At 39.8% G+C, this 25,958-nt stretch overlaps 1 protein-coding gene across 3 annotated transcripts in view; it reads left to right on the top strand.

The window, feature by feature from the left end:
- The window catches only part of cadm2a (cell adhesion molecule 2a), a 200,807-nt gene that overhangs the window by 151,332 nt on the left and 23,517 nt on the right, over nt 1-25,958 (top strand). For all 3 annotated transcript variants that reach the window (XM_058087403.2, XM_058087404.2, XM_058087401.2), the window contains 3 exons: nt 912-1,061; nt 15,835-15,987; nt 18,727-18,864. In XM_058087403.2, the coding sequence (XP_057943386.2) occupies nt 912-1,061; nt 15,835-15,987; nt 18,727-18,864 (441 nt within the window). The remainder of the gene's footprint in view (nt 1-911; nt 1,062-15,834; nt 15,988-18,726; nt 18,865-25,958) is intronic.

Raw genomic sequence — 25,958 nt, 5'->3', positions numbered from 1 at the left:
CATGAATAAAACATATTTCTTTCCTCCCAACGCTCCGATCCATTTGCCTCCTCCTCCTCTTTCCCACTCTATCTCTTCTGTGCATGATTAACCTTGGGAGGCCTTAATCAACGCTGGAAATGACCCGTGCTCTTTGACGTACCTCCTTTCCTCCTTCACCTTCTTGCACATCCCATCTCTCCCTCTCATACACAATCTCTGTTTAGCTTACCTGAGCAGTCTTTAAATAGTAATAATACTAAATACTGGCAAAAGTCTCAGACGGTGCTCCATTTATGCAAGGAATTTGATCAAATATCGGAGCATGGAATTCTGTTTCAAAATAATCCATCCACATGTGTGTTCCCTTTATGATCTTCTCCTCGGGGGTAAAAATGAGAGTTAAGTCAGGGATGAATAATCTTCCTAACCTAAGCCTTTATTCACACAGTCTTTAAAGCCCGTCCTCTGGGGATGGGAACAGGGATAGATTTATGGTTATTTTTATTTACTCGTTCCCACTCTCACAGACGACGCATGTGCAACATAGGGAGCTGCCCAGGATGCTGAGGAGTCATAGACCTCTCCATGGTCCTGAAAGCTTAACTCAGCTTTACAGCTTACATATGAATTATCTAATTGTCTCATTTCTTGGTGTTTTCTCTCTTTTTTTGTGTGTTGATGTGAGTATTGCCCACACGGGTCCTCAGGGAGCAGCTTTTAATTTGTTTTCTCCCAGTGTGCAAGGTTCCAGGGTCACTACTGCAGGCTAAATGCACCTGCTGTTATGGTGCATTTCAGTACATGGAGCTAAAATGTGTTTTTTATGTCGTGAAAACGACCATACACCGCTCGTCGTCACAACATCAACGATTAACACACAATGAGGTGTCCTGTGACTCATTGTAGCTCACATGTGTGTCTTGTTGTAGGTGTCAGCGGTCAGTACCCTTTGGTTCAGAATGTCACGGTGACAGAGGGCGGCATCGCCAACATGACTTGCCGGGTGGAGTACAACGACAACACCTCCCTCCAGTGGTCTAACCCAGCACAGCAGACCCTCTTCTTTGGCGACAAGAAAGGTGAGTGGATGCATGTGTGTTTGTTTGTGTTTGCCATATGCACACACACACACACACACACACACAGTACACTGACCTAAATGGGTTGAGAAACATACAAAACAAATTGGTATGTTTCAGATATTGATATTTTATATTCCGTTTATTTGTCACAAAATTATGAAACAAATAACACACAAGTTGTTATTATTAAAACTAATGACACTTTGTTTTGATAAAAAACTGTAAAAAAGAACGTTCTCGCAAGAACGTTCTTGTTTAGAGAAAATCTGTCTTGCGGGAACGGGCCATCCAGGAGTCTGTCTATCAGACTGTCAGCTATGGCATCGCTATTTTAAATGATAATACACATAATATGGAAGTGGCAGTGCATGAGGCAGGATTGGTGCACACTGTAAACCTTGCAATACAACCTATATCGGTGTTACAGCATCACATATCATTTCGCAAGTGTTGTAATTATACATTTAATCAAAGTTACTTAAGGTTTGTCAGATCAAAGCAGTATCACAGCATAAGACATCTATCAAAGCATGGGATGACAGTGAGGCAGTTTGCTACCTTGGCAGCATTATTCATTCATTCATTTTCAACCGCTTATCCTCATGAGGGTTGCGGGGGTGCTGGAGCCTATCCCAGCTTCGGGCGAGAGGCGGGGTACACCCTGGACTGGTGGCCAGCCAATCACAGGGCACATATAGACAAACAACCATTCACACTCACATTCATACCTATGGACAATTTGGAGTCGCCAATTAACCTAGCATGTTTTTGGAATGTGGGAGGAAACAAGAGTACACGGAGAAAACCCATGCATGCACGGGGAGAACATGCAAACTCCACACAGAGATGCCCGAGGGAGGAATCGAACTCGGGTCTCCTAGCTGTGAGGCCTGCTCCGCCCCAAGGGAGGGTGTGCCTCACATTTCGAACATACGGGTCTGGAGTTCAATTGTAGCATCACCATGTGACACTATTTACTGTCAGTGTGTTTGTCAAAACCTGCAAGCTCAGCCGTGCTTTGTGACTCTTGCACTCATTTGCACATCATGAGCTTCATTTTCCTACTCTGGATGGTAAAAAAACAACTATATGAGAAGGTCAAGTCAAGTCAGGTTTATGTATACAGCGGTGATTCATTCAAACAAGAAGGAAAACACAAACGGCAAACAAGAAAGAAAAAAAAACAAACAGTACCGACCCCGCATGAGCAAGCACTTTGTATTTTGTCCTGATTGTCATACATGTGGAATATGTCACATAATACAACTAAATAAAACAAAAATAAAGTAAAAGCACCCACCCATTAAATACACCCAATGCTGTCACCTTGTGGTATTTTTTTTTAGGTATTTCTGGAAAAATAAGTGACCTTTCATATGTCACAGGAAGTTCTGTCTCTGGTGGCATCATTGAAAACACGACAAAGCCAAAGAAAAGCGTAATCACACCTGTAGACTATATTTTCTCCATTGAGGGCCGCCACAGAAAATAAAAGGATGCGTAGGTGTCTACTTGTATATACACTATATATTTTGTTGTTGTTGTAGAAATGCTACAAAACATTATATATTGCAGTTTTTTGGGTTTATTTTTATTTCTCCAATGTGCCACGGGCCAGTAAAAAATTAGCCACATGCCACTATTGGACACTAGACCCCACTTTCTGTTCTAAACAGTCACTGAGCATAAGTCTTGTGATGTTTGATGATGATTTGAACTCTTACGGTATGTTAAATTCTTAAAAACCGTGGACTCCCAATTCTACCATATTTTGGGTGCATAGACTCAATGGCTGTGATCAAAATGCACATCAACATGTGGGCGTGGCACAAAGCTGTCAGTGTTTTAATGGCTAATAAGTACAAAAGTTTATTCTTGACCTTTTACTCTCTCCCCAGTTAAGTCCCTGTAAAGAGGATTCATGGATGTTATTTTGCGGGTTCAGGCCCGCTGACTGATTGTGAGCCACAGCGCCTCTCTGCGCCATTAGTGGAGTGTAATAGAGTATGAATCACGCTCTCTTGTAAGTGTCTGGATTAAGCACATATGGGATTTACACGCTCTTCTTCCATTATCCGCTCCCTCACACTGGCTGCCCACTGGCTCTCACTAGTCCGTTTGTGTTTTGCTTGTGTGTGCGTTTCTATGCGGGGTTTTTTTTTGGGCTTCATACACAAGCAAATTTCCAAACGGCTCAGTCAGAGCAGCCGTACAAAAATGCACTGAACATCAAATTCAACAGTTGATATGTTCTGTGGGTTATTCCATATCACCCGGGGGGGGGGGGGGGGGGGTTGAGCTCAGGGGTGTATTCTGTGGCATTTCCAATGCAGAGCTGTGCGAGATTGGAAATGAAAAAGCACCCGAAGACTTTCCTATTATCAGCACAGCTACCACTGAGAACCCGCAATTGCATGGTAGTTTTTAGAGGGGTTTAGCCTTGTGTGTGTTCCTACGTGGGGGGGTGGGGGTGTTGTCTTGCTGAATGTGGCATTTCACATGCACATGCTGATGGGCGCGCAGACATGCCGAGTGTTTCCAAAGTGCCACTGGCAGTGTGAGAAGATGTCTGAGCTGCAAACGCCTGTGAGCACAGTGGCTTTCAGATTAATGTTGCTTTCTGCCTGCTGGGAGGAAGATGAGGATTAGGGGCAGGCACACTTTTGCTCAAATACACAACTCCCACTGTGGCTTTATGTATATTTTGCTTAGTTGCAGTCACTTTTTGTGCATTAGTCATGATATTGACACTTTCATTATATGCGTTACATTAACGCTCAGTTTGGACTCTTAGGAAAAACAATCAGACTGCACTTCCGGAATAACAAACAAAAACAGACTGTGTACATATATTTCTACTGCTATTCTGTATATTTTGTATTTTCATATTTTGTATTTCATATTTTGTATTTTTCATTCTTTTTTAATAGATGTGTATGCACCTACTATACCAAAACAAATTCCTAGTATGTGTTTGATCATACATGGCAATAAACCATTTCTGATTCTGATTCTGATTCTGATTCTGATTCTGATATGTCCAATAACAATTATATATACATACGATATCAGGTTTTTGAATACTCTACTGGTCCTGTGTTGGGGACTGGGTACAGGGTGGCTTGGGGCGGGCTGGATCCTGCACCTTAGGGTTGGGAGGTTGTGGGGCCCCTGGTGCTCATCTGTCCGTGTGAGGTGTGGTGTCTCACTAGTCTCAGGCTGATGGTTCCTGTTTACCTGTTTCTGGCCAGGGTTGCCTCTCTGTGGCCCCTTGCTGGTCTGCTGAGGGAGCCTTTCCCGGTTTTGCCAATCTATATATAGTAATACTGTATACATGTTACATGCTGTATGTGTGCTCCCCGTGCATGCGTGGGTTTTCTCCGGGTACTCCGGTTTCCTCCCGCATTCCAAAAACATGCTAGGTTAATTGGCGACTCCAAATTATCCATAGGTATGAATGTGAGTGTGAATATGTGCCCTGTGATTGGCTGACGACCAGTCCAGGGTGTACCCCGCCTCTAGCCCAAAGACAGCTGGGATAGGCCCCAGCACGCCTGTGACCCTCGGTAGTAATGAAGTAGTGAATGAATGAATACTATATGTGTGTATATCTATATATATACAGATCCAATGGTCCAAAAAAACCCAACTCTGCTGAAGTATGAAACAAACTCCTCAAGGTCAATGTCCAAGAAAGGTTGTTGAAGTCATGATGTTGGTTCCACAATTTTCTGGTTTACCAAAAATTGCCTAAAACTATGAAAATATCCTCCCTAGTGAAATATTCTATCCATAGCAGAGGTCAGAGAATAGCTGGACAGCTTCAGTCCTTGTTTTAAAGAAGATGAGGTGCATCAGTAAATAAAGGGATGGAATTGTGGCTCCAATATGCTTGGTTTCACACAAATTGGTAAATTAAAGATGTAGTCTCGTATGATGGCTCCATTTCTGTTGTATTATTCAGGTGATAGGGTCAGGATTTGGTGGGAAAAGAATAACATCCTAAGTAGTGATGGTACTGGTTTGAGGGTGTTTTTTCTTGCCCAACTTTGGACCCATTAGTACAAATTTTGTATGGTATAACAACAACAGCTGCACGGTGTTCAAGTGGTTAGCGCACAGGTCGATTCCCCGCTCAGGCATCTCCGGGTTCTTTCTCCCACATTCCAAAAAATGCTAGGCTAATTAGCGACTCCAAATTGTCCATAGGTATGAATGTGAGTGTGAATGGTTGTTTGTCTATATGTGCCCTATGATTGGCTGGCGACCAGTCCAGTGTGTACCCCACCTCTCGCTCCAGCACCCCCGCGACCCTCGTGAGGATAAGCAGTAGAAAATGAATGAATGAGAGTATAATAAGTAAATAAAATGTCCAGAGTGTACCCCACCTCTCGCTCATAGTCTGCTGGGATAGGCTCCAGCATACCCGATGTCCTCATAAATTAAATTTTGTGTTCTGTACTTGGTAATGGTATAATGATAATGGTATAATACACCTTGAACATAGACACAAACTGGGATAGGCTCCAGCATGCCTGCGACCCTCTTGAGGATAAGCAGCCCAGAAAATGGATGGATGGATAACGGCAATAGTATTGTTGACCATCTTCTCAAACTGGATTTTTGTAATTTTTTTTTATTTTTATCATCTACCTTCCTTATGTGAGACAAGGACACATGTCTTTTCCTTTTTCTGTATAGTTTTTCACATGTCTTTCCTTTTTCTCGATAGCCACATCATGCTGACAGCTAACATTCCAAGGTCATGGGATTCACCTATTTTTCCTATAAAGACATTTATGCATACTCCTCATGTAGAAATCGGTGAGGTAGTCAATAATAAAGAATCAAACAAACAAGATCAGTAGAAAATCCCATTTGGTCAAAAGCAAATGACCTTTGTTGTTAATCTTTGTCACGTATATCCGCCATTCAATTCCGCCACATACCATCAGCATAAACATATTGCTTTCTAGCAGACAGATATAGTGATGGACCCCTTTGGCAAACCCCTGTGAGCGCCGCCGTTTTCTCCGCCGCCGTTGTTTTTAATGTCACGGCTTGCGCTTCACCTCGAAGATGCTCAGACGGATGCAAGAGAGACTCCTCTTGTCGCCTCGTCCTCTCCGAGGCACTCCGGCGGCTGTGAGGGGTTGTTTGAATTTCAAATAAGTCATCGGCACAAAAGTAGGCACTTTGTCCTCCCCATCACGACACCACTGAGGGACTTAATCTGTGCCTCGGCAGCAAGAGAGAGATGAGCACCGGGCAAGAGGGATTCTCTCTTTTATACCGCTCAAAAGAGACTAATATCCTTTTACAAATTGCTCTTTTGGTTTTGTGGAACTCAAGACTTGATAATAGCTTTAGTTTGTGGAAAGAGACATTTCCCTATGATCTATAATTACAGTATCTTCACTGTCCCCATAGCATTGAGAAGCTATGTGTAATTACTTTCCAGGAAAAATAGGCAGACGTCTTTAGCGATCATGCTTGCTGAGCTTCGACGTGAGGTTCATCTATTCAGTATGTCTTTTACCGTCCACATCGTCTTCCATTTATAATACATTCATCATTCCCATTGCACTGGAGCTTTCTCCCTCTTGATACACTCCTGTTAAATTGGATGACCAGCCTTCAGAGCAACATTAAATGAAGTTTGTCACTGGTAGAGCAGAACATATTCAGACACTGGAAATGTAATTTAATTATGTTACACCTTGCTAACACCAGGTAGGTGTTAGCCCCTTTTCCCCCTTCAGAACATCATCACTTTCTGTGTGCAATGGAGAGTAAAATAGAAACGAGATCAACACTTTTGTGGACAAATACGCCCTGAATGTAAAAACTAGGAATAAATGACATGATTGTCAAGTTTATGAGTTCAATATGTGAATTTTTACTTTGTAGTCTTATGAATAGCATGGGATGCTGAGTTAATAAGTGCATCCATGCATTGGGTCAACACAACTCATCAAAACAGGAAGTCAAAGGTGAACGGTACCTGTTACCAAAGTTAATCTGTTTTATTGTCTTTCATTCGTCCATTTTCTACCTCTTATTCTCACAAGGGTCGCGGGCGTGGACTGGTCGCCAGCCAATCACAGGGCACATATAAACAAACAACCATTCACACTCACATTCATACCTATGGACAATTTGGAGTCGCCAATTAACCTAGCATGTTTTTGGAATGTGGGAGGAAACCGGAGTACCCGGAGAAAACCAGGGGAGAACATGCAAACTCCACACAGAGATGCCCGAGGGGGGACTCGAACCTGGGTGTTCTAGCTGTGTGGCCTGCGTGCAGCCCTGTTTTATTGTCTTAAGTGTTTTATATATTGTTTTACTTTAAAAAGTGGTTGACTTTGACCGATTATAAAAATTAGATAGCGAATCATATGACGATTTGGTGTTTATCTAATTTTAAATGAATAAATTAAATAAATAAATAAATACAAATACACACCGGTTTTCGTTTTTTTATGCAGATTTTGATATCGGTGCATGAGTGTGATGTCATCAAACTGATGTCACCGTGTTCCACAAAGAAACAAAGCTTGCAAGATCAGCATGTCTGCAGTTTGAAATTCATTGTAAATATCACATATCAGGAAGAATCGCTCATGTCACATGCAGTACTGATAGTACTGATAAAAACAATCCTGGAAAAAAGATTATACCCAATATTAGTCCGGACTTTCATGCTTTGCACTTAACATTGTTTTTATACAGATGTTTGTGCCACATAAACATGTGCAGCTTTCCAAATTGTATTGTTGCTGTTGATAATAGCAGAAATGTCATAATAGTCGATTGTTGGTCATGATTTTTTATTTGTTCAGACAAAATGTTTAAAGTACTGTACATATGGTACTTAAAATAACATTTATTGCAGTGGTTCTGGGGTTTCTAGACATTTGACCTGAAGCCATGGACCCCTTCAAAATTGTATATTTTGACATGGGCACTGATAAATAGCAGTATCTGTCCAAAAATGTAACATTGATGTCTGTTATAAGTAGAACATTGTGTTATTGTTGTATGAGCAACACGTGGTTGGTTGCGTAAATATCACCTACTTTGGGCTGCATGTGTGTTTGCTGTGATTGAAGTGTCCCTGAATGCGTCCCAGGAGTGATGTGATGCACCTGAATACACCATTTTAAACAGCGCTGACAGCAGTTTTTGATCCTGCGTGTCATCCCCCTTCTTAATAGTATCTAAAATACAAAAATACATACAAGCACCAATAAAACCTCATTTTTGAATCTCCACTCACAGTGCCAGGTTTTCACCGCTGGGGCCGTGTGGGGATTAATTGGAACAGCAATATAAATGAAATGCTCTTAATGCACAAAATAATCATTCAAAGTTGCTCATTTGTTGATATGATGCACACAGAGCAAGGAACAACTTGTGAGGCGCTCCAGCTGTTTCATGCCTGCTGACTGATTGAATCCGTTCAAACATGGAGATTAGTGTTACAGGTGAGCAGCTAAGGGCCAATATATCATTTTCAGGCTCTAAGATGTTTCATATGAAACTATTCAAGTCCTCAGAGGTCAAATATTCACCTGGCCTAAATCAATTTAGTTTGTGTATGTTGTGTGTGAAAGTGTGTATGTGTTGCATTCCAGGCTTCCATCATGGAAGCTTTGAAGCATTCCCCGTATCTGTGCCTGAGCAATTTAGGGAATAGCCTAGTGAAAGTTTCTCAAAGTAAATAATAAAATACGGAAAAACCTGACAGATTTTTTTTTTTCCATTATTAAAAAGATAGCAAAACTTTCACTCAAAACTCAATCTTGACAGGAACTTTGGAGACAGCTGTCTTCTATTTTTTTTGTCTAATATCAAGCCAAATATTGGAAAGGTTGTTGTGTCTGATAGAAAAAAAACTCGACTGGAAATCCCTAAAGATCCTTAACAGGTCCCCTTTCTCCGAGACATGGACCATAAAACATGAGCGGAATGGAGGGGGAAAAGGGGAGCAAAAAGAGGAAAGGGAATGCAGGCCTCCGGTGGGATAAAGGCGAGGAATTAAGGAAGCGTTTTATGAGAGCTTTCAGACACAGTCATCACCTGTGAAAGACACAGACAACTTTTTCTTTGACCTTGGGAAACGTGCATCTTGCGAAACCTCGCTGCACATCTATAAAGTATATGAACTTTTATGACACAAAAGCCTTTTCTGTGCTGATGTTTGTGTCTTAATTTGAAAAAGAGCTGTCTCATTTCAGTTTCTGCCGCAGCACAAAGTGAAACGAGAGCTTAACATTCAAACAGGCATGGTTTGCAAGGTCTAGAGAAAAATACCTGAGGCCAGTGGAAATAATTAGCTCCCACTTAATAGCTGACACATTCATTACCTCTCTTCTGGGCGCAAGCAAAACCAAAATGTTGTCACTTCATCTTCAATAGCATATTGTATTTTACCTTTTTATACCAATCCTGCTCAAATTTTGCTTGTCAGTTCCCTCAAGGGAACCAAATTTGATGGTGATATGGCTGAACACCTACATACTATGAGGACAATCTAACTTGTGGATAATGCTTTTGCAATACATTTTTGTGCAACATGTGTATGCACCCTGTGATGTAATATATCATTCCTCACACTGTACATATTTTAAGTAAGCGACCGTCCAGCTACGTTATCGCCGGGCCTCTCGGCCTCTAGCCCCGATGTCAAAGTGTGGCGCACCTGTTTTTGAACACTTAATGAAAAGACATTAAATAAAAAATTTGAGGTAGGTAAATAATGCAGTGTGCCAGCACAAGTTTCGTTTCTGACCACATACACATATTTAATTGGAAAACAATGCATGTGTAAAGGTTTACAGTACATATTATATCTGGGGAGTTGATTGAGCACTCAATAGATTCATTCATTCATTTTCTACCGCTTTTCCTCACAAGGGTTGCGGGGGTGCTGGAGGGCGAGAGGCGGGGTACACCCTTGACTGGATTTGTCGCCAGCTAATCACAGGGCACATATAGACAAACAACCATTCACACTCACATTCATACCTATGGACAATTTGGAGTCGCCAATTAACCTAGCATGGTTTTGGAATGTGGGAGGAAACCGGAGTACCCGGAGAAAACCCACGCATGCACGGGGAGAACATGTAAACTCCACACATAGATGGCCACGGGTGGAATTAAACCCTGGTCTCCTAGCTGTGAGGTCTGCGCGCTAACCACTCGACCGCCGTGCAGCCCTCACTCAATAGATAAATTAATAGATATGTTTAATGACAACAGTAGGACCACGTTTCTGTAGAACAACCCTCTGCCTGGGCCAATATATTAAATTGGGCAATACCATCATACTGTACCTGTTAGTCTTCATTGTGGGCAGAATTTCTCCATGCAACACAATATGAGCTTTCACTTTTATTCTGGGCTCTTTTCCAGTAGATATGTAGCTATCTAGCTGTGTGCTGGACAGACAGCGCTTTGGGTTGCGGCACACTAATTGAGCGTCATTGTGCATGGTGAATGTACGAAATAACATGCATTGGCCGCACCAATTACATATGTGGGGGTGCATGTGTGGTGCACGACACACATCAGAGTCTGCAAGTTGACATTTGTTTCCCAAACCTGTACAAAAGACACACTTTGGCCATACAGACAAATCATGATGATGTACAGAAGTTTGTCTTGCAACCTCAAAAAAAACATAAGCACACTTAGAGTTTTTGTTTGACATGACAAAGAAACCCTGTGGTGGCACGTCGTATGCCCCCATCACACTGTGTGTTTCTTGCATCTTTGTACATGTAAACTGGATGTACAAGCCAGTTGACATACGACCAGTTGTGACCAGGCAAAAGAAAAATTTGTTACTTTTTAGTTACTTTTCATTGTGTCCTTGTTAATGATATACGGTATACTACCTCAAATGACTATTTTGATTTGATAATTGATCTGAGGTACTGATATTTCAGTATCAAACTAGATAATATACTGTATGCTTGCTGAAATTCACGTTGATTTCACGTGATTGTGGGTCTCGATGCAGAAAAAAATCAACAGGATATCTAGGCAAGAACTCTCACACTAACCCACTTCTCAGGAGCACCTCATCTAAAAGGTTGGGGTCCCTCTGAACTGTCAGTCGTTGAAAAGAAAATCTCTACAGACCAATTATTATATGGAGCACTGGCAGATTTTTTTTCAATTTTAAAAAGCAACCTTTCCTCGGAAGGTGAAGAAATGTCCGAAATGCAGAATCTACATTATTCAATAAACATTCCATGCTATTTGTTCGCTCCTTCCCGAGCTCGCTGGCATGCCCCCGCCGTAGCCAACAGAGTCAAGTCCCCCAGATGAGTTGTTGACAAGAAAAAGAGAGCCGTCGCTTGCAGACGTCGACGGGCTGAATGTATATTCTGAAATTTGCACTTTTCTCATTATAAAACTGTGTCAGCCAGAATGAGCAAACACCTGCCAGGGTTCTGTACGGATACACGCGCTCCCTGGAGAGATGAAGGGAGCGGATGGGATGGCGACGATGAGAGGAAAGGGCAAGGGGAGGAAAAGGTTGTTGTGGGAGGGGGTGCGGGGGGGGCGTGCAAACATGATACGCTGAAAGTGAGTGAATTTAGACTGTTGGCTGTTTACTTATGCATGCACATTGTCTCGCTTAATTAAATCAATGTACCAATGGAATTATCTACACATCCATATTCACACACATTTTTACTCACCTGATTCTTTTAATGGGGCTGAGTTGATGTGCAGCCAGGGAAGCTTTTTGGCTTTGCGCTTTTTGGACACAAAAAAGGAAAAACTTTTTTTTCTCACCTGCTTCACAATCTAAGCGCTGTGAATTTGGAGGATCACTGGACAGTTTGGTGGTTCTGTGTCATTGTGCATGAGAGGATAATAGTCATGGCGATGGAGCAGCCATCATTATTTTGGGCAGCCAACCACAAGATCAAGCCCCAGAGTGTTATTTTTTTATGTGTGTATGTGTATTTTTTTAAAGGGTTTATTGGAGCTTTGAAAACCCAGGAACACACAACAAAGCACCATCACACAAGATTGTGTTTGACATTCCCAACTGTGGATGTTTTCGTGGAAATGTGGTTGTTTTAATGGGGAAATGTTTAAAAAAAACAGTGTGGCTGCGGTAGGAAATCATCAAAATGGAAATTCTGGGTCAAATGTCACAGTCATATAACCTTTGCTAACTGTACAGGTAGTACAATACCTCAATACCTTATTAACCCAAATATATAACTTTTTGAAGGCCTTTATGTTTTCCATATCAGCGAAGTAGCAACTGTTTGACTGACCTTAACATTAGGTACACCTGCAAAGTAGCACAAGAGCGGCATCAAACATTCTGCAATTATGGCTATCATACTACATGACATACATAAGTGTGCTCAAATATTACATCCTCCTCAATACAGTATGTACAATGCGGTCCAATGCAGTATGCACCCTGCAATTTTAAACAAGACAGCGGGCACGAACGTGCATCAGTCACTTAGTCTTTTTTTTGTCTGCTTGCTTTGACTGGTTTGACTGGTGATATAAAGTCAGTTAGAGCACGGTTGCTTTTGAGGAAAATACATTCAAAAAGGTTAGGCCATAGCGGCATCAAACATTTTGCAAGTATGGCTGTCATACTACATGACATACATAAGTGTGCTCAAATATTACACCCTCCTCAATACAGTATGTACAATGCAGTCCAATGCAGTATGCACCCTGCAATTTTAAACAAGACAGCGGGCACGAACGTGCATCAGTCACTTAGTCTTTTTTTTGTCTGCTTGCTTTGACTGGTTTGACTGGTGATATAAAGTCAGTTAGAGCACGGTTGCTTTTGAGGAAAATACATTCAAAAAGGTTAGGCCATAGCGGCATCAAACATTTTGCAAGTATGGCTGTCATACTACATGACATACATAAGTGTGCTCAAATATTACACCCTCCTCAATACAGTATGTACAATGCAGTCCAATGCAGTATGCACCCTGCAATTTTAAACAAGACAGCGGGCACGAACGTGCATCAGTCACTGACAGTCTTTTTTTGTCTGCTTGCTTTGACTGGTGATATAATGTTAATTAGAGCGTGGTTGCTTTTGAGAAAAATACATTCAAAAAGATTATTTCCCTGTTTGCATGAATCACCAACTTCAACCAGCTCATTAAAACAATTAAACAATGAAGTCTGGCAAATCAATTCCACACATATACTGCAGCTGAATAACAAACAATACATATAGCAATTTCAGCAAAAAGTCAATTTCAGACTTAAAATAATGCACATATTTAACCCTCGCCCACTTCCAGTTAAACTACACCCACTTCCGGTTTACTCCGAGTAGGAATACAGAGACCGATCATTTAGGTCAAACACCTTTATACCGAGGAGATGGTGAGCCAGCAGCCCTCTATAATCACGTGACATCTGGCATCATGCATGTTAAAACACCTTCCCAAGAGTGAAAACCATATACTTTTGTGTATGTAATGTTTAGAAATCAAATCCGAAATGATTCCTTTTACATAATAATAATGTGTAATTTTGAGTGACACTGTCAGTATGCCATCATCGATGGAAACTGATGATATTTCAGGTGGCCCACTGTGTCACACTTCCTATTGGTTTCTCAGAGACTAGTCGTGAGCCAAGAAAGGGGTTAAATGTAATGACTGATTTCAAGCACCATGTATTCACATCACACCGTCGCTTTCTGCGGGTGATTCATCAGCTGGCTGAACATCCACCATGAGGATAAAAATGCCGCCTCTGATGCTGAAAGCAAACAAGACATCTTTGACCTTCTCTCACAGCTTTCTCCCTGACAACTAACCTGTATTATCTCTCTTTCTATGTCTACTTTTCCAAGAAAGTTACACTGATGGATACTTTGTGCGCTGTTTTGTTCGTGTTTGGTAACACAAAATGTTGTGCGTTCACCTTTAGGCCATTTGAGCTCGGTATCACACTGTGCCCCTGTGAAATTAGACATCATACAGTTCTTTTTTTAAAGTTAAATTAATGTTTAACTCGTGTTGACGCATAGAGATTTGTGTCTGTTAACAAATGTGTAAATTATATATTTATATACAGTATCAGCATGGTCTTACAGCCGTACAGCAAGTGCAGATTTATATTTTATTATCATTTAACCAATAGATAGCAACATGCCTAGCAACACTACATCCTTACCTAAACTTTATATTTCAGGGACCTTATTTTACGATGTGAATGTGAGACTATAAAAGGCAGTAAAATTCTTATTATATTCAGCTCTGCAGTGCCCCAAACAAGTCAGCGCTTTTCTTCCTGTCACTCACACCCAGAACTGACCAGCTAAGAAATAAGATATTGAGATATTTTTAGTATAATCTTCCAGCGAGTATTTCAATAAACATATATAAAACAATATTTTCCCAAGAAAAGTCTCCCCCAAAGGAGTCAGAGCATTTCTGCCTGTCACTCACACCCACAAATGACCTGCTAAGATGTGAGATATTGAGATATTTTTTGTGTAATCTTCCAGTGAGTATTTCATTAAATATATATACAACTGTATTTTCACAAAAAAGTCTCTCCCAAATGAGTCACAGCATTCTTCCTGCCACTCACACCCACAAATGACCTGCTAAGAAATTAGATATTGAGATATTTTTAGTGTAATCTTCCAGCCAGTATTTCAATAAACATATATCAAACAGTATTTTACCCAAGAAAAGTCTCCCCCAAACGAGTCAGAGCATTTCTTCCTGTCACTCACACCCACAAATGACCTGCTAAGAAATCAGATATTGAGATATTTTTTGTATAATCTTCCAGTATTTCAATAAACATATGTAAAACAGTATTTCCCCAAGAAAAGTCTCCCCCAAACGAGTCAGCGCTTTTCTTCCTGTCACTCACACCCACAAATGACCTGCTAAGATGTGAGATATTGAGATATTTTTAGTATAATCTTCCAGCAAGTATTTCAATAAACATATATAAAACTATATTTTCCCAAGAAAAGTCTCCTCCAAACGAGTCAGAGCATTTCTTACTGTCACTCACAGCCACACACCTGCCACGAAATGAGATATTGAGATATTTTCTGTGTAATCTTCCAGTGAGTATTTCACAGTTACTGAAAACATTATTTTATACATATGAGTTGAAAATGTCCCTATATTATGAACCACAGCTCCCAGTTTTTGATGAAGGAAAATGTTTATGTTGAATGCCTCTCGATGTGCAAGTTGACCTAATGAAGTGACAGATCATTGTAAATGCTGAATATTAATTAAACTTTACAAAGTAATATTAAGGCTGCACGGTTCTCAAGTGGTTAGCGTATATGATGCTTCATAAATCCACCCTCTTATGGACTTATGGATGTATGTTTCAGCGTAACCACTATCCAATAGATGCACTACTGTTTAAAATGTGAAAAGGGGATAATAGCATGTACATATGGCTTTGACAGCTCTAGTGTTTGTGTGCATGTGTGTTTTGAAGTCATGCACAACGTCTTGTTTGGGGCCCACCAAACCATCGAATCTCAGCCAATCCATTTCAGTTCCCTTCGCCTTGCCAAAGTCTCATTAGGCCTCTTTTGCAGCTCTTATTGCTCTATTGATTTCCATTGCCAGGATGATGACATCTTCATATAAGTAAAACTTTGTGCAAAGACAATGCCTTGCATTCGATTTGTGGTCAGATTTAATGTTATTTTGAAAAATACGACTAACTTTTCTTTCTCATTTGTGTCTCCGTCCAGCTCTGAGGGACAACAGGATCGAGCTGATCCGCGCGTCATATTCGGAGTTGACCATCAGCATCAGCGATGTCACACTGTCAGACGAGGGCATGTACACCTGTTCTCTTTTCACCATGCCTGTCAGAACGGCCAAAGCGTACCTGACAGTTCTCGGTAAGTTCCAACTGTCTCTAATAATGAATGCCAGCAGCACTCATGCAGCCCCAGATCATGACAATTAGGCTGCGTGGTGAGTTATTTTCTGTGGAACTTTAAGCTATACTGCTTTTATAGCCATTTCCCTTAAGTAATTCCTTGTTTATCATGGTTAATCGGTTCCAGACTCGACCGTGATGAGTCAATTTCAGTGAAGTAGGATTCCTTATTTACGGCCTTCTAAATATGTTTTTTTTTTAACATTATGCATATGGTTTAAAAAAAAAACATATGGTTTTTCAGTCAGTTGGGATACTGTACAGATTCCTTGCAACCTTGATCGGGACAAGCTGTATAGAAAATGGATAGATGGATGGACACTTCATTACACCCATATATTAAATTAAATGAAACTGTCATTATAATAGGCTGGAGTCAAATTTCAATACATCATTCTGCTGATACATTATACTTTATAAAACATGTTCCAGTCAAATCAACATAATCTTCTGGCATAAATCATATGAAAATAAGCAGATCAAGTTAATTTAACGCTGGATAGACACAGGACAATGTTCGTCAGCGCAGTAGACCGTGCGAGTGTGTGTCGTCGGTCACTTAAATGAACTGGAAAAGATGACTGATATTTACCATGATTGTCAAGGAAGGCGGGCCAATTACTGGTTAATGATTGACATCTGACGCAGCAAAATGCAAATAGTGTTTATGTAAAGAACCATAGGTAAATGCTTTGTGATGACCAAATATGTTTGTTTGGCTTTGACACTTCCTCTCTGTTTGTTTGCAATGAAGACAAACACATTTAGTATGGTTAAAACTGGGACACTCCAATCCCCCCCCCCCCCCCCCCCATGCACACAAAGCCATTTTACTAATGTTTGTGATCATCATCCTGCACAAACATTGTCTCATTTCTCGCCACTCGCCGTATTATCTCGCCAATTACTTTCTACTAATGTTAATAGATGTGCCCGTGCACTCCAGGCCCATTAGCTGTCTCTTTCTCTCTCTCTCTCTCTCTCTCTCTCTCTCTCTCTCTCTCTCTCTCTCTCTCTCTCTCTCTCTGTTAACAGGCATTCCTCAAATTAGAGAAATTAAATACAATTGCTCAGTCGGAATAGGGAGAAAAATGTTTTTTGCAACACTGAGCAATACTTAATGGTGCACACAAATGTTTTATGACAGTGGCTTTGAATGGAAAACACTGTTGATCTATAGAGGTTAACATAGACGTTGAAATCTATATAGAGATGATGAAAATGAGCAGTTCCTAGGTGTAGAGTCATCTTGTTCCAAGATGCTGGTTGGACACATTTTTCCTGTAAAAATAAGTCAATTATTGTCATTCAAGTGTAAAAATAAGTGCAAAAATAAACCAACTAAGGATAAAAATGAGCCAACTACTGCGGTTCAAATGCCAAAATAAGCGACCAGCTGTCATTTAAGTGCAAACATTAGTGCAAAATTCAGCAAACCCGAGTCATCCGAGTACAAAAATGAGCAAACCACTTTTTGTCATTGAAGTGTAAAAAGTAGCAAACACTATAATTCAAGTGTAAAAATAAACGTAAAGTGTAATTTTTAAGTGTAAAAATGAGCAAACCACTCTCATTCACATGCCAAAATAAGTGCAATAACAGTCAAACCACTGTCATTCAAGTGGAAAAATAAGTAAATGATTGTCATTTGAGTGGGAAAATTAACAAACCATTCTCGTTCATATGCCAAAATAAATGCAAGATAGGCAAACCATTCTGATTAAAGTGTAAAAATAAGCGAACCACTGTTCTTTAAGTGTCGAAGTTAGAGAATCACTGTAATTCAAGTGCTAAATTGAGTGCAAAAATAAGCAAACATCAGGAAACCGCTGGCGTTGAGGGGTAAAAATATGTGAATCATTGTCATTCAAGTGTAAAAATTAAGGAAAAATTGAGGAAATTAGGGAAATGCTGTTATTCAAGTGCAGGATTCAATTTTACATACCCGAGGCATTGTCTAAAATACAAAGTTAAGATATCGTGGTTTTGAACAGATAGCTTAGCATATATTGTTGAGTCTAGCATCGTTAATGCACAAGCTGTACTTACTTTTCACCATTCTTAACTGCTGAAAAGTGTAGAAATAAATGAATGTTTGTAAAATATAAAAATTAACGTACACGCATGGTGACACTGCAGTGTCTTCAATGCATATTCTCTTTTTTTCCCTGAATAGTAGGACCTCCGGCTGAGGCGTTTGACTGTGACATATTCCAGAAGAAAGTAGCACAAACTCAAAAGAGAGAAGGCTATAAGCGGGGGTTGATGAGACATACAAGGCCGTGCAGACTCCATGTCACTGACTGACAGAGCTTTCGTCTCTGTGCTCGCGGGGCTGACTTATTGCTCAGTGACAAGGGCAGATGCACTCAAAGCAGTCATTACAGGAAGGTCCGGTAATCAACATCTTCTCTACAAGCACACAGTCTACTTTGTCACTGGGCGCTGACATATTACACACAATTTTACTGAAACATCTCCAGCTGTGACTTAAGAAATGCATAAATACCATTCAAATGTGTCAGGAAATGCAGTCTGCAGTTTGGATGAAACATCACTTTAATGGAGGGGTGTCTAAAGTCTGGCTCATGATCACAACCTGATGGAGGGAAGATTAGTGCTACACAGAAAAGAGAAAAAGCTGAAATATTGAATGTAAATGTCAATCCAATACTAATGTATTCTGTTCATGCTTTAGGTGTGCCGGAGAAGCCTGAGATTGACGGCTTTAGCAAGCCTGCCTTGGAGGGAGACCATATCACTCTGACCTGCATGACTCATGGCAGCAAGCCTGCCGCCGACCTGCGCTGGTTCAGGAATGAAAAGGAGGTCAAAGGTAAGTTGCATGCCTCAACATCAGCCTCAATCTTTTATACTACTACTATATCATACTGGGATAAACACTTGCTATCCATTGTAAACCATGTTTATTTGTAAAAACGTTCAATACATCAACCGATCATACGTTCATAGAATGTCCATAGGGGTGCATTATGGTCATCTCATGAGTAAGAAATGGGACAGTATGTGAAGTTAATGATGATGAAGGAGTACAGTGTGGGACTATTAAAAAAAATGTGTACATTACTTTTGAATCCTTGCATAAACCGTCTTTATGTGTTCTTTTAATTATAAAAAAAGAAAGTACAAAAAACTGTGGTGAGACCAATGATGTTGTTTGGTCTAGAGCAGGGGTGGGCAAACTTTTTGACTCGTGGGCCGCATTGATATGACAAAATTTACGGGGGGGGCAGACTATATATTTTACACGTAACAGTCCACCTGGTATTATTGTATCTGTAAAATTGTCATGCAATCTGCTATTATTATTTATTATTTTATATTTATATTTAAATATTTTAAAAATAATAAAATATTATAATAATTACAATAAAATTAAAATAATAATTATTGTATTATTATTATGTAAAATATGCAAATATGACAATAATATTATATATAATTAATATAATAATTAGCATTAATATAATAATTATAATAATCATAATAGTTCTAATAATAATTATAATAATCTAATAATCTAATAATAATTATTATTATTATTATTATTATTATGTGCTTGTGTCCTTTTTTTCAGGAGCACTTTGTAAACAACAGACCATGTCAAAAAACAAAATTGATAAAACCATCAAAAGGTTGGCTCAGGCCATGATGCCAGGTTGTATGTTGAGTTTAAATGAAATACTTTGGAAAGATTGGGCGGGCCGGATGTGGCCCCCGGGCCGTAGTTTGCCCACCCCTGGTCTAGAGACAGTGCCACTGAGGAAAAGACAGGAAGCAGAACTGGAGGTAGTAGAGATACTGAGGTTCTCATTGGGAGTGACCAGGATGGATAGGATCAGGAACAAGTACATCAGAGGGACATTACATGTTAGAGGCCTTGTAGATAAAGTCAGAGAGGCCAGACTGAGATGGTTTGAATATATTGGAAGAAGAATGCTGCGAGTGAAAGAAGATGTGTTATTTTAATGACACAAATTTAGCAATAACTGTACAAAAAGTAAACCCCGTACTACCGCATAAACAAATAAGAACAGACTATCGTTGACTAATGTCCCGTAATACCTTAGGTATCTCAGGTTAGTCTGTCTGTGCTGCAGCGGCTGTCACTTCCTATCAGGGTCAAGCATAGCAGTACGAGTGCATCACGCAGACCCTCGAGACGGTTTGCCCCCGTTTTTCCACCATGTCAAAACAATACGACTGCGTGTTGTAGATTATAAAAGTGTTTATAGTTGGTTGCCATGGAAGATCTTTGTCTCTACGTCTCTGTCTGCTCCTTACACACTGTCTCTCTCCTTCATCCCCTGAGCATAAGCTTAGCTTGCCATCTCGACCGAGGGGCGTCTCAGGGTTCAGATAAGCATGGAGATAGGATCGAATCAATGTGTGGCTTCAAGCAAACATCATTCCACACATTTCCATTGAATTAACAAGTCTGGAGGCACTCACGGGTGTTGCATTTTGTTTATTTGTAAAGCTCATAAGTAACTTTTCAACTTGCTTACAGTGGTACCTTTGGTTTTTGTTATTAATTTGTTCCAAAAGGTCAGATGAAAACTGAAAACCAAACCAATTTTTCCCAACGGATGTAATGTACAAGTAATCGTTCAGTTCCAGACACACAAAAACACTTGGAAAATATACATTTTATAGCAAATTTTTACAATTTTACATGCAAAAAACATTATGAAATTATCAACCCTCAACACATGGATGCTAGACACTCAACTCGAAACACAAACTCGCTTGTTGGGCGCATTGGTTGGCCGTTCTATAACTGAGACAGTGTATGATAACCAAGACATATTTTTGGCAATAATATATCATCAAAAACCAAATCCCAAGAATAAAAACTCAGATACCACTGTATCTGGCAACTAATAAGGGCTTGTACAACTACAATTAAATAAAACGAAAAGTTGAAGTTTGCTAATCATTAGCCATGATGTTGTAAATGCATCTTTCATTAATTGTATTCTTCATATTCTACTGAGCGGACAAATCCTTTACTATGTCGCAGTAAAGTTTCATTTATGGTTCTGTGGTTATCGTCATACTTTTCATCTTTGCCATTTTCTGCAGTGGCATCACACAACAGCCAAAGAAAAAGCAAAACGGGATTTAAGGAGTTTATACATATACATACAAATATACATCTATTAGGTTTCCATTTAATATCATATGACAACACTTTGACAATAATTCTACTATGCCTCTTTTTTACATTTTCCAAAGCAGAATAAATTTCGAATCAGAGTGCTTTCACACTTATTACACTTACCTCCATGTGTGATTATTCCATTTCCCAGTGCTCCACTACAGCGAGAAGAGTTTCCAATAAACCAAAGAGAAATGCAGTCAGGACCTAATTTTCTTTTAAATTAGCACAGAAGGTTAACAAACTCAGAGACGCTCTCAAAAATATTCTTAGCAACGAATTTCATATGCTATTATCTGTTCTTGTGGCGTTTAAAAAAAAAATCAATTTTGTATTATTGCGTTTTGTGTTACCTCACAACTCCTTTACCAAAATACTTTTCAAAGCTTCCAACTGAAGGCAGTTTCATTAAAAGAACAAAAAAAACAAGAGCATCAGTAACATGTAGTTGTTCGCCACCCCGCCCCCAACAGAAATCACCTTGAGACGTTATACAAATGTCAGATTAGAGAAGATTGCTGTCAGCCCCACTATTGGAGTCGTCAAGAATTTCGATCGGGGTGATGTTTCAGCCCCCGTTTGAAAAGCTCTCTGGGTGTCGGTCATCACGACGCCGCTCCTCTCTTCCCCTGAGCTTAAGCTGCCACAGCTCAGCCTGCTATCTGGCACCAGGGCTTCCCGGGGTCCGGATAAGGCGGGAGATAGGATCAAATCAATGCTTGTTTTCCACACAGTTTCAAACCAACGCCACTGCGTATTTTATTTAATGACTTGTGCTCCAGAGATGATATTGACTTCTGTGTTGTTTCTGTTTCAATTACAGTGGAAACTCTAAAGTTGAACGCCCCTAAAGTTGTACAATTTAAAAGTTGCAAGAGCTCTGCCGAAAACCGAAATGTATGGAAAAAAACAAATATTTTTTTTCAGATTAGAAATAATGTAAATGCAATCACTCCATGAGTATGAAACATGTGTATTTTGGTTTGTATCTAAAGTTACTGAGTAAACTTGTTCCGTGACGGGTGCACAGCGGTGCACAGACACTCAACAACTCAATACATACATATAACCTGCATTGACTGGCCACAACATTAGGTACACTTACCATACATAAAATATTACTCCCCTCTCAATATGTTGCAGTTTGCACCTTGCAATCTTAAACTTGTTTCATGACTGCATTTTCTTTTTCAAGACAGCGGTCACAATCGAGCATCAGTCACTGACGGTGATATAAAGTCAGTTGGAAAACTGCTTGTAGCACTGAATGCAGTGCTTATGAGAAAAATACAAGGCTGACACATTGTTATGTTTATTGCCATTTTGTATGAATCACCCAAAAAAATCACCAACCTACGCATGATGGTTCTGATTGTTGAACTTTTGTCAACAAATTGAAACAAAGACTAAAAAAATGATTGACGTTAAAACAATGATAGCATTTACGGTGATGTGTAGTGTAAAGACACATATAAAATAGGCTGCTGATTGCGGTAGATTAGTTTTATGTTCACGATAAAAGAGCTACAGTTCCCATGATGATTAGAGATACCACAAAGTAATGAAATAATAATGTTTTGATGTAAGACATACACAGTGATGGTATTTTAATCTGACAAATCTTAAGTAACTTTGATCAAACTTTTGATCCATTACTAAATCTTCTGCTTGGACATTAACACGGCGGCAGCTGTTGAACTTTCATAGAAAAAAAAAAAACAGACACATCACAAGTGAGTGTCATGGGGAACACCAAGGTTGGTGAATTGTAAGGTTTACTATAGTGTGTGTTAAACAAATCCTGCCTCGTGTACTGCCACTTCCATATGACGTATATTATCATTCACAGTAGCGATGCCATAGTTGAGTTTTTTTCTGGAACTTACATCACATTTTAATCTTGCAAGACCTCGACACACCACCAAAAGTTGTCATATAATCATATTTGCTATTTATAATGCTTTTAAAACATTGCCAATACAGTGAGTTAAGCTTTTCAGATGGCAACACAGATATTTCCATTGTTGTCTGGGGAAAATGTTTTTCCAATCCATACTAATCGGAACTAGAACAGCATCCCTGATCAACTTTACTGTACTACCCAGAATATGTACCAAGTTGCTGTAGTTTGATGTCTGGATTTGTAGCATTTCCCCACTACCATGTTTTTTTTAAGTGGTGCTGCATGGCTCTTAGGTTTTACAGGCTGCTTCGCAAGCGTATCAGTGTTGCATCTTCAACGCTCCTCTGCAAACAAATTGCACCACCACCACCCCCCCTCCCAACTCTGAAAAGGTGTGAATTATTTATCGGACACCGAAAGTCAGACTGTATGACATTGAGATAGAGAGTGTAACATGAGTGCAAATAAGTGCAGAGCCAATACGATATAGATTATTATTCCTCTATCGGATGCTGTGACCTTCTCCAATGAAATCAAGGCCGATTAATATACAGTACAACATATATGTGTTCACTTGAGGTGTTCATCATGGTGACAAGAGTTGGGGTGTTTACCGTGAGAAGTCACCTGACGGCAGGAATAAATGACAATTCTGACATATTGGTGTGGGATCTTTGGGAATAGAGACGATTATATTAGCGGCCCAGCCAACCGAGCAGTCCATCACCCATTGGCATTCATTTACGAGACCACCTATGCTAAGTGTGTGTCTTTGTATGTGTGTGTGCATCAACACAATAGGCAGATGGAGCTAGATAACCCTCATGTAAGTTTGTGTGGAAGGAAATCCAATATTCTGATTTCACCCTTTTCTTTGTCCCTTCAGTCCCCAAGCAGTAATGATATATTTCTATCTCAGTTACACGACACAACCCAGAGAGACCTGTGCCAGTACCAGTGCAATGTAGCACTTGTTTACACACCAGTGAACTGGGGGTGGGGGGGCACCACATGAAATGAATATTTATTCCAAATAGGGTTGGAAATGTTGGCAATCGGATGAGTATCATCACACTCGGTGACCTAAACTGTGGGGGTTATTGCTTCATCGCGTTATGTGATAGCTCGACTCCTAAGGGAGGTGGAGAAAAAAAAAACAGATTTGATTTAAAATTGCTTGGAGTCACATCCCTGTATTGTCAAAGTTGTTAGTCAAGGACAAAGAACGGCTTGCGGACTTTCCTCGCACTCTTTTAGATTTTCACTGAAGAGTTCAACAATGACTGTGTAACCTTTGGAAGTAGTCATTGTCCTTGAGAAGGGAAGCCGGTATTATTTAAGGATGCTCGTGTCAAAGAGGCCTCCACAATGAAGTACCTTTTTCAAGCCTAAAAAAAAAAAGAAACATGGAATCATTTTCATCAGTGTTGCACACCTCTGTTTCTGGACCACATTTATAGCGGCCAGATCCCACAGAGGTGGAGTGGATCAATGACCATTAAAGATGTAATTCCGAGATGGCTCTTGCAAGCAACTCTGGCATGAATAAAAGATGCAAGCGCACAAAAGTGTTCATTCTCCCTTCTCTAAATCACTGTGCTTTACTATTACTATGGTACAGTACATTAATTGAAACCCCGACAGCGGTAAAACTTGTTTTTATGGCTGTTTTGCTGAATTAGGTGCAGCATATTTTTTTCAACTTGCATAATTTTAATTAACTTGCCGTTTACTCAGAAATTGTATATAAATGCTAAAGACAGGTTAATACTTCACATCACTACATAATAGATGGAGATATACAGTCAAACTATGCCCCTTTTTTCATGACTTGGTTTTCGTCTCTTTTTTTCGTAACATTTTTCAAATGCTTTTGTATAATATTGCAAGTCCCCAAACAAAGACTCTGTGTGTTTTTTTATTGGACTGCAAAGTGACTGCAAAATAACCCACCATGAGGCCAACCCAAGTTGAAGGTGCCAGCAATTAGAAAATACGGTAAAGAAACTATTGAATTCAAGTCTGCATTGACAGTAAGTACCATCCCTTTGTCATTTATCATTATTTTTGCATTGTAAAATTAGAATTATATTTTGTGTATATTTTTGGTTAATAATAGTTGTCTTGAATGGATTAATTGAAATTATTTATTATGTATACTGGGAAAATACTGCATTGGTTGTCGTTCGTTTTGGTTTGAATTTGTGATGAAAACCAAGGTTCCACTGTGCTGTGTTGACCCGAATATTTGTTTCTGATTATTTGGTGCCATTTGTTGATTTGAAAAATAATATAATAATATTTGGGCTGTTAAATGATTAAAAAATATTATCAAATAATTATTAATTGTTAATCACAGTATTAAATTAATTAATCATGATTCATTAATTAATCATTATTAATTTGCATTTATGTCTGAAATTACACCCTGGCAAGGGTACCGGAGGGTACATGGGAGTTTGCCTAACCTACGTGTGCTTTGTAGACTTGGACCATGTCCCTTGCAGTATCCGGGAATACGTGCCATTTAGAGCAGGAGCCTGGTTTCACCAAAAACTAAGAAAAACATATGCAGAATGTATTCTTCAATGTTGACTGTACCAACATGCTAACATCGCACATTAGTCATGCATGACATTACGTTTGAATTTTTTGTATTTTTTTTGTGTGTTCGCTAATGCCTACCGAATTCCGAATGGTATGGCCTCAAGGAGGTTTAACATTCAACCAAGAAACGGTGCTGCTCTTCCATTCATTCATTCATTCATTTTCTACCGCTTATCCTCACTAGGGTGGCGGGGGGGTGCTGGAGCCCCTGGACTGGTCGCCAGCCAATCACAGGGCA

This window comes from Doryrhamphus excisus, linkage group LG21, assembly GCF_037039965.1.
Source record: "Doryrhamphus excisus strain RoL-2023G ecotype Guam linkage group LG21, RoL_Dexc_Guam_v1.1, whole genome shotgun sequence".
In the NCBI taxonomy this organism is placed as follows: domain Eukaryota; kingdom Metazoa; phylum Chordata; class Actinopteri; order Syngnathiformes; family Syngnathidae; genus Doryrhamphus; species Doryrhamphus excisus.
Note: the sequence above shows the minus strand (reverse complement) of the source record. Positions and strands in the feature narration are given on the sequence as shown.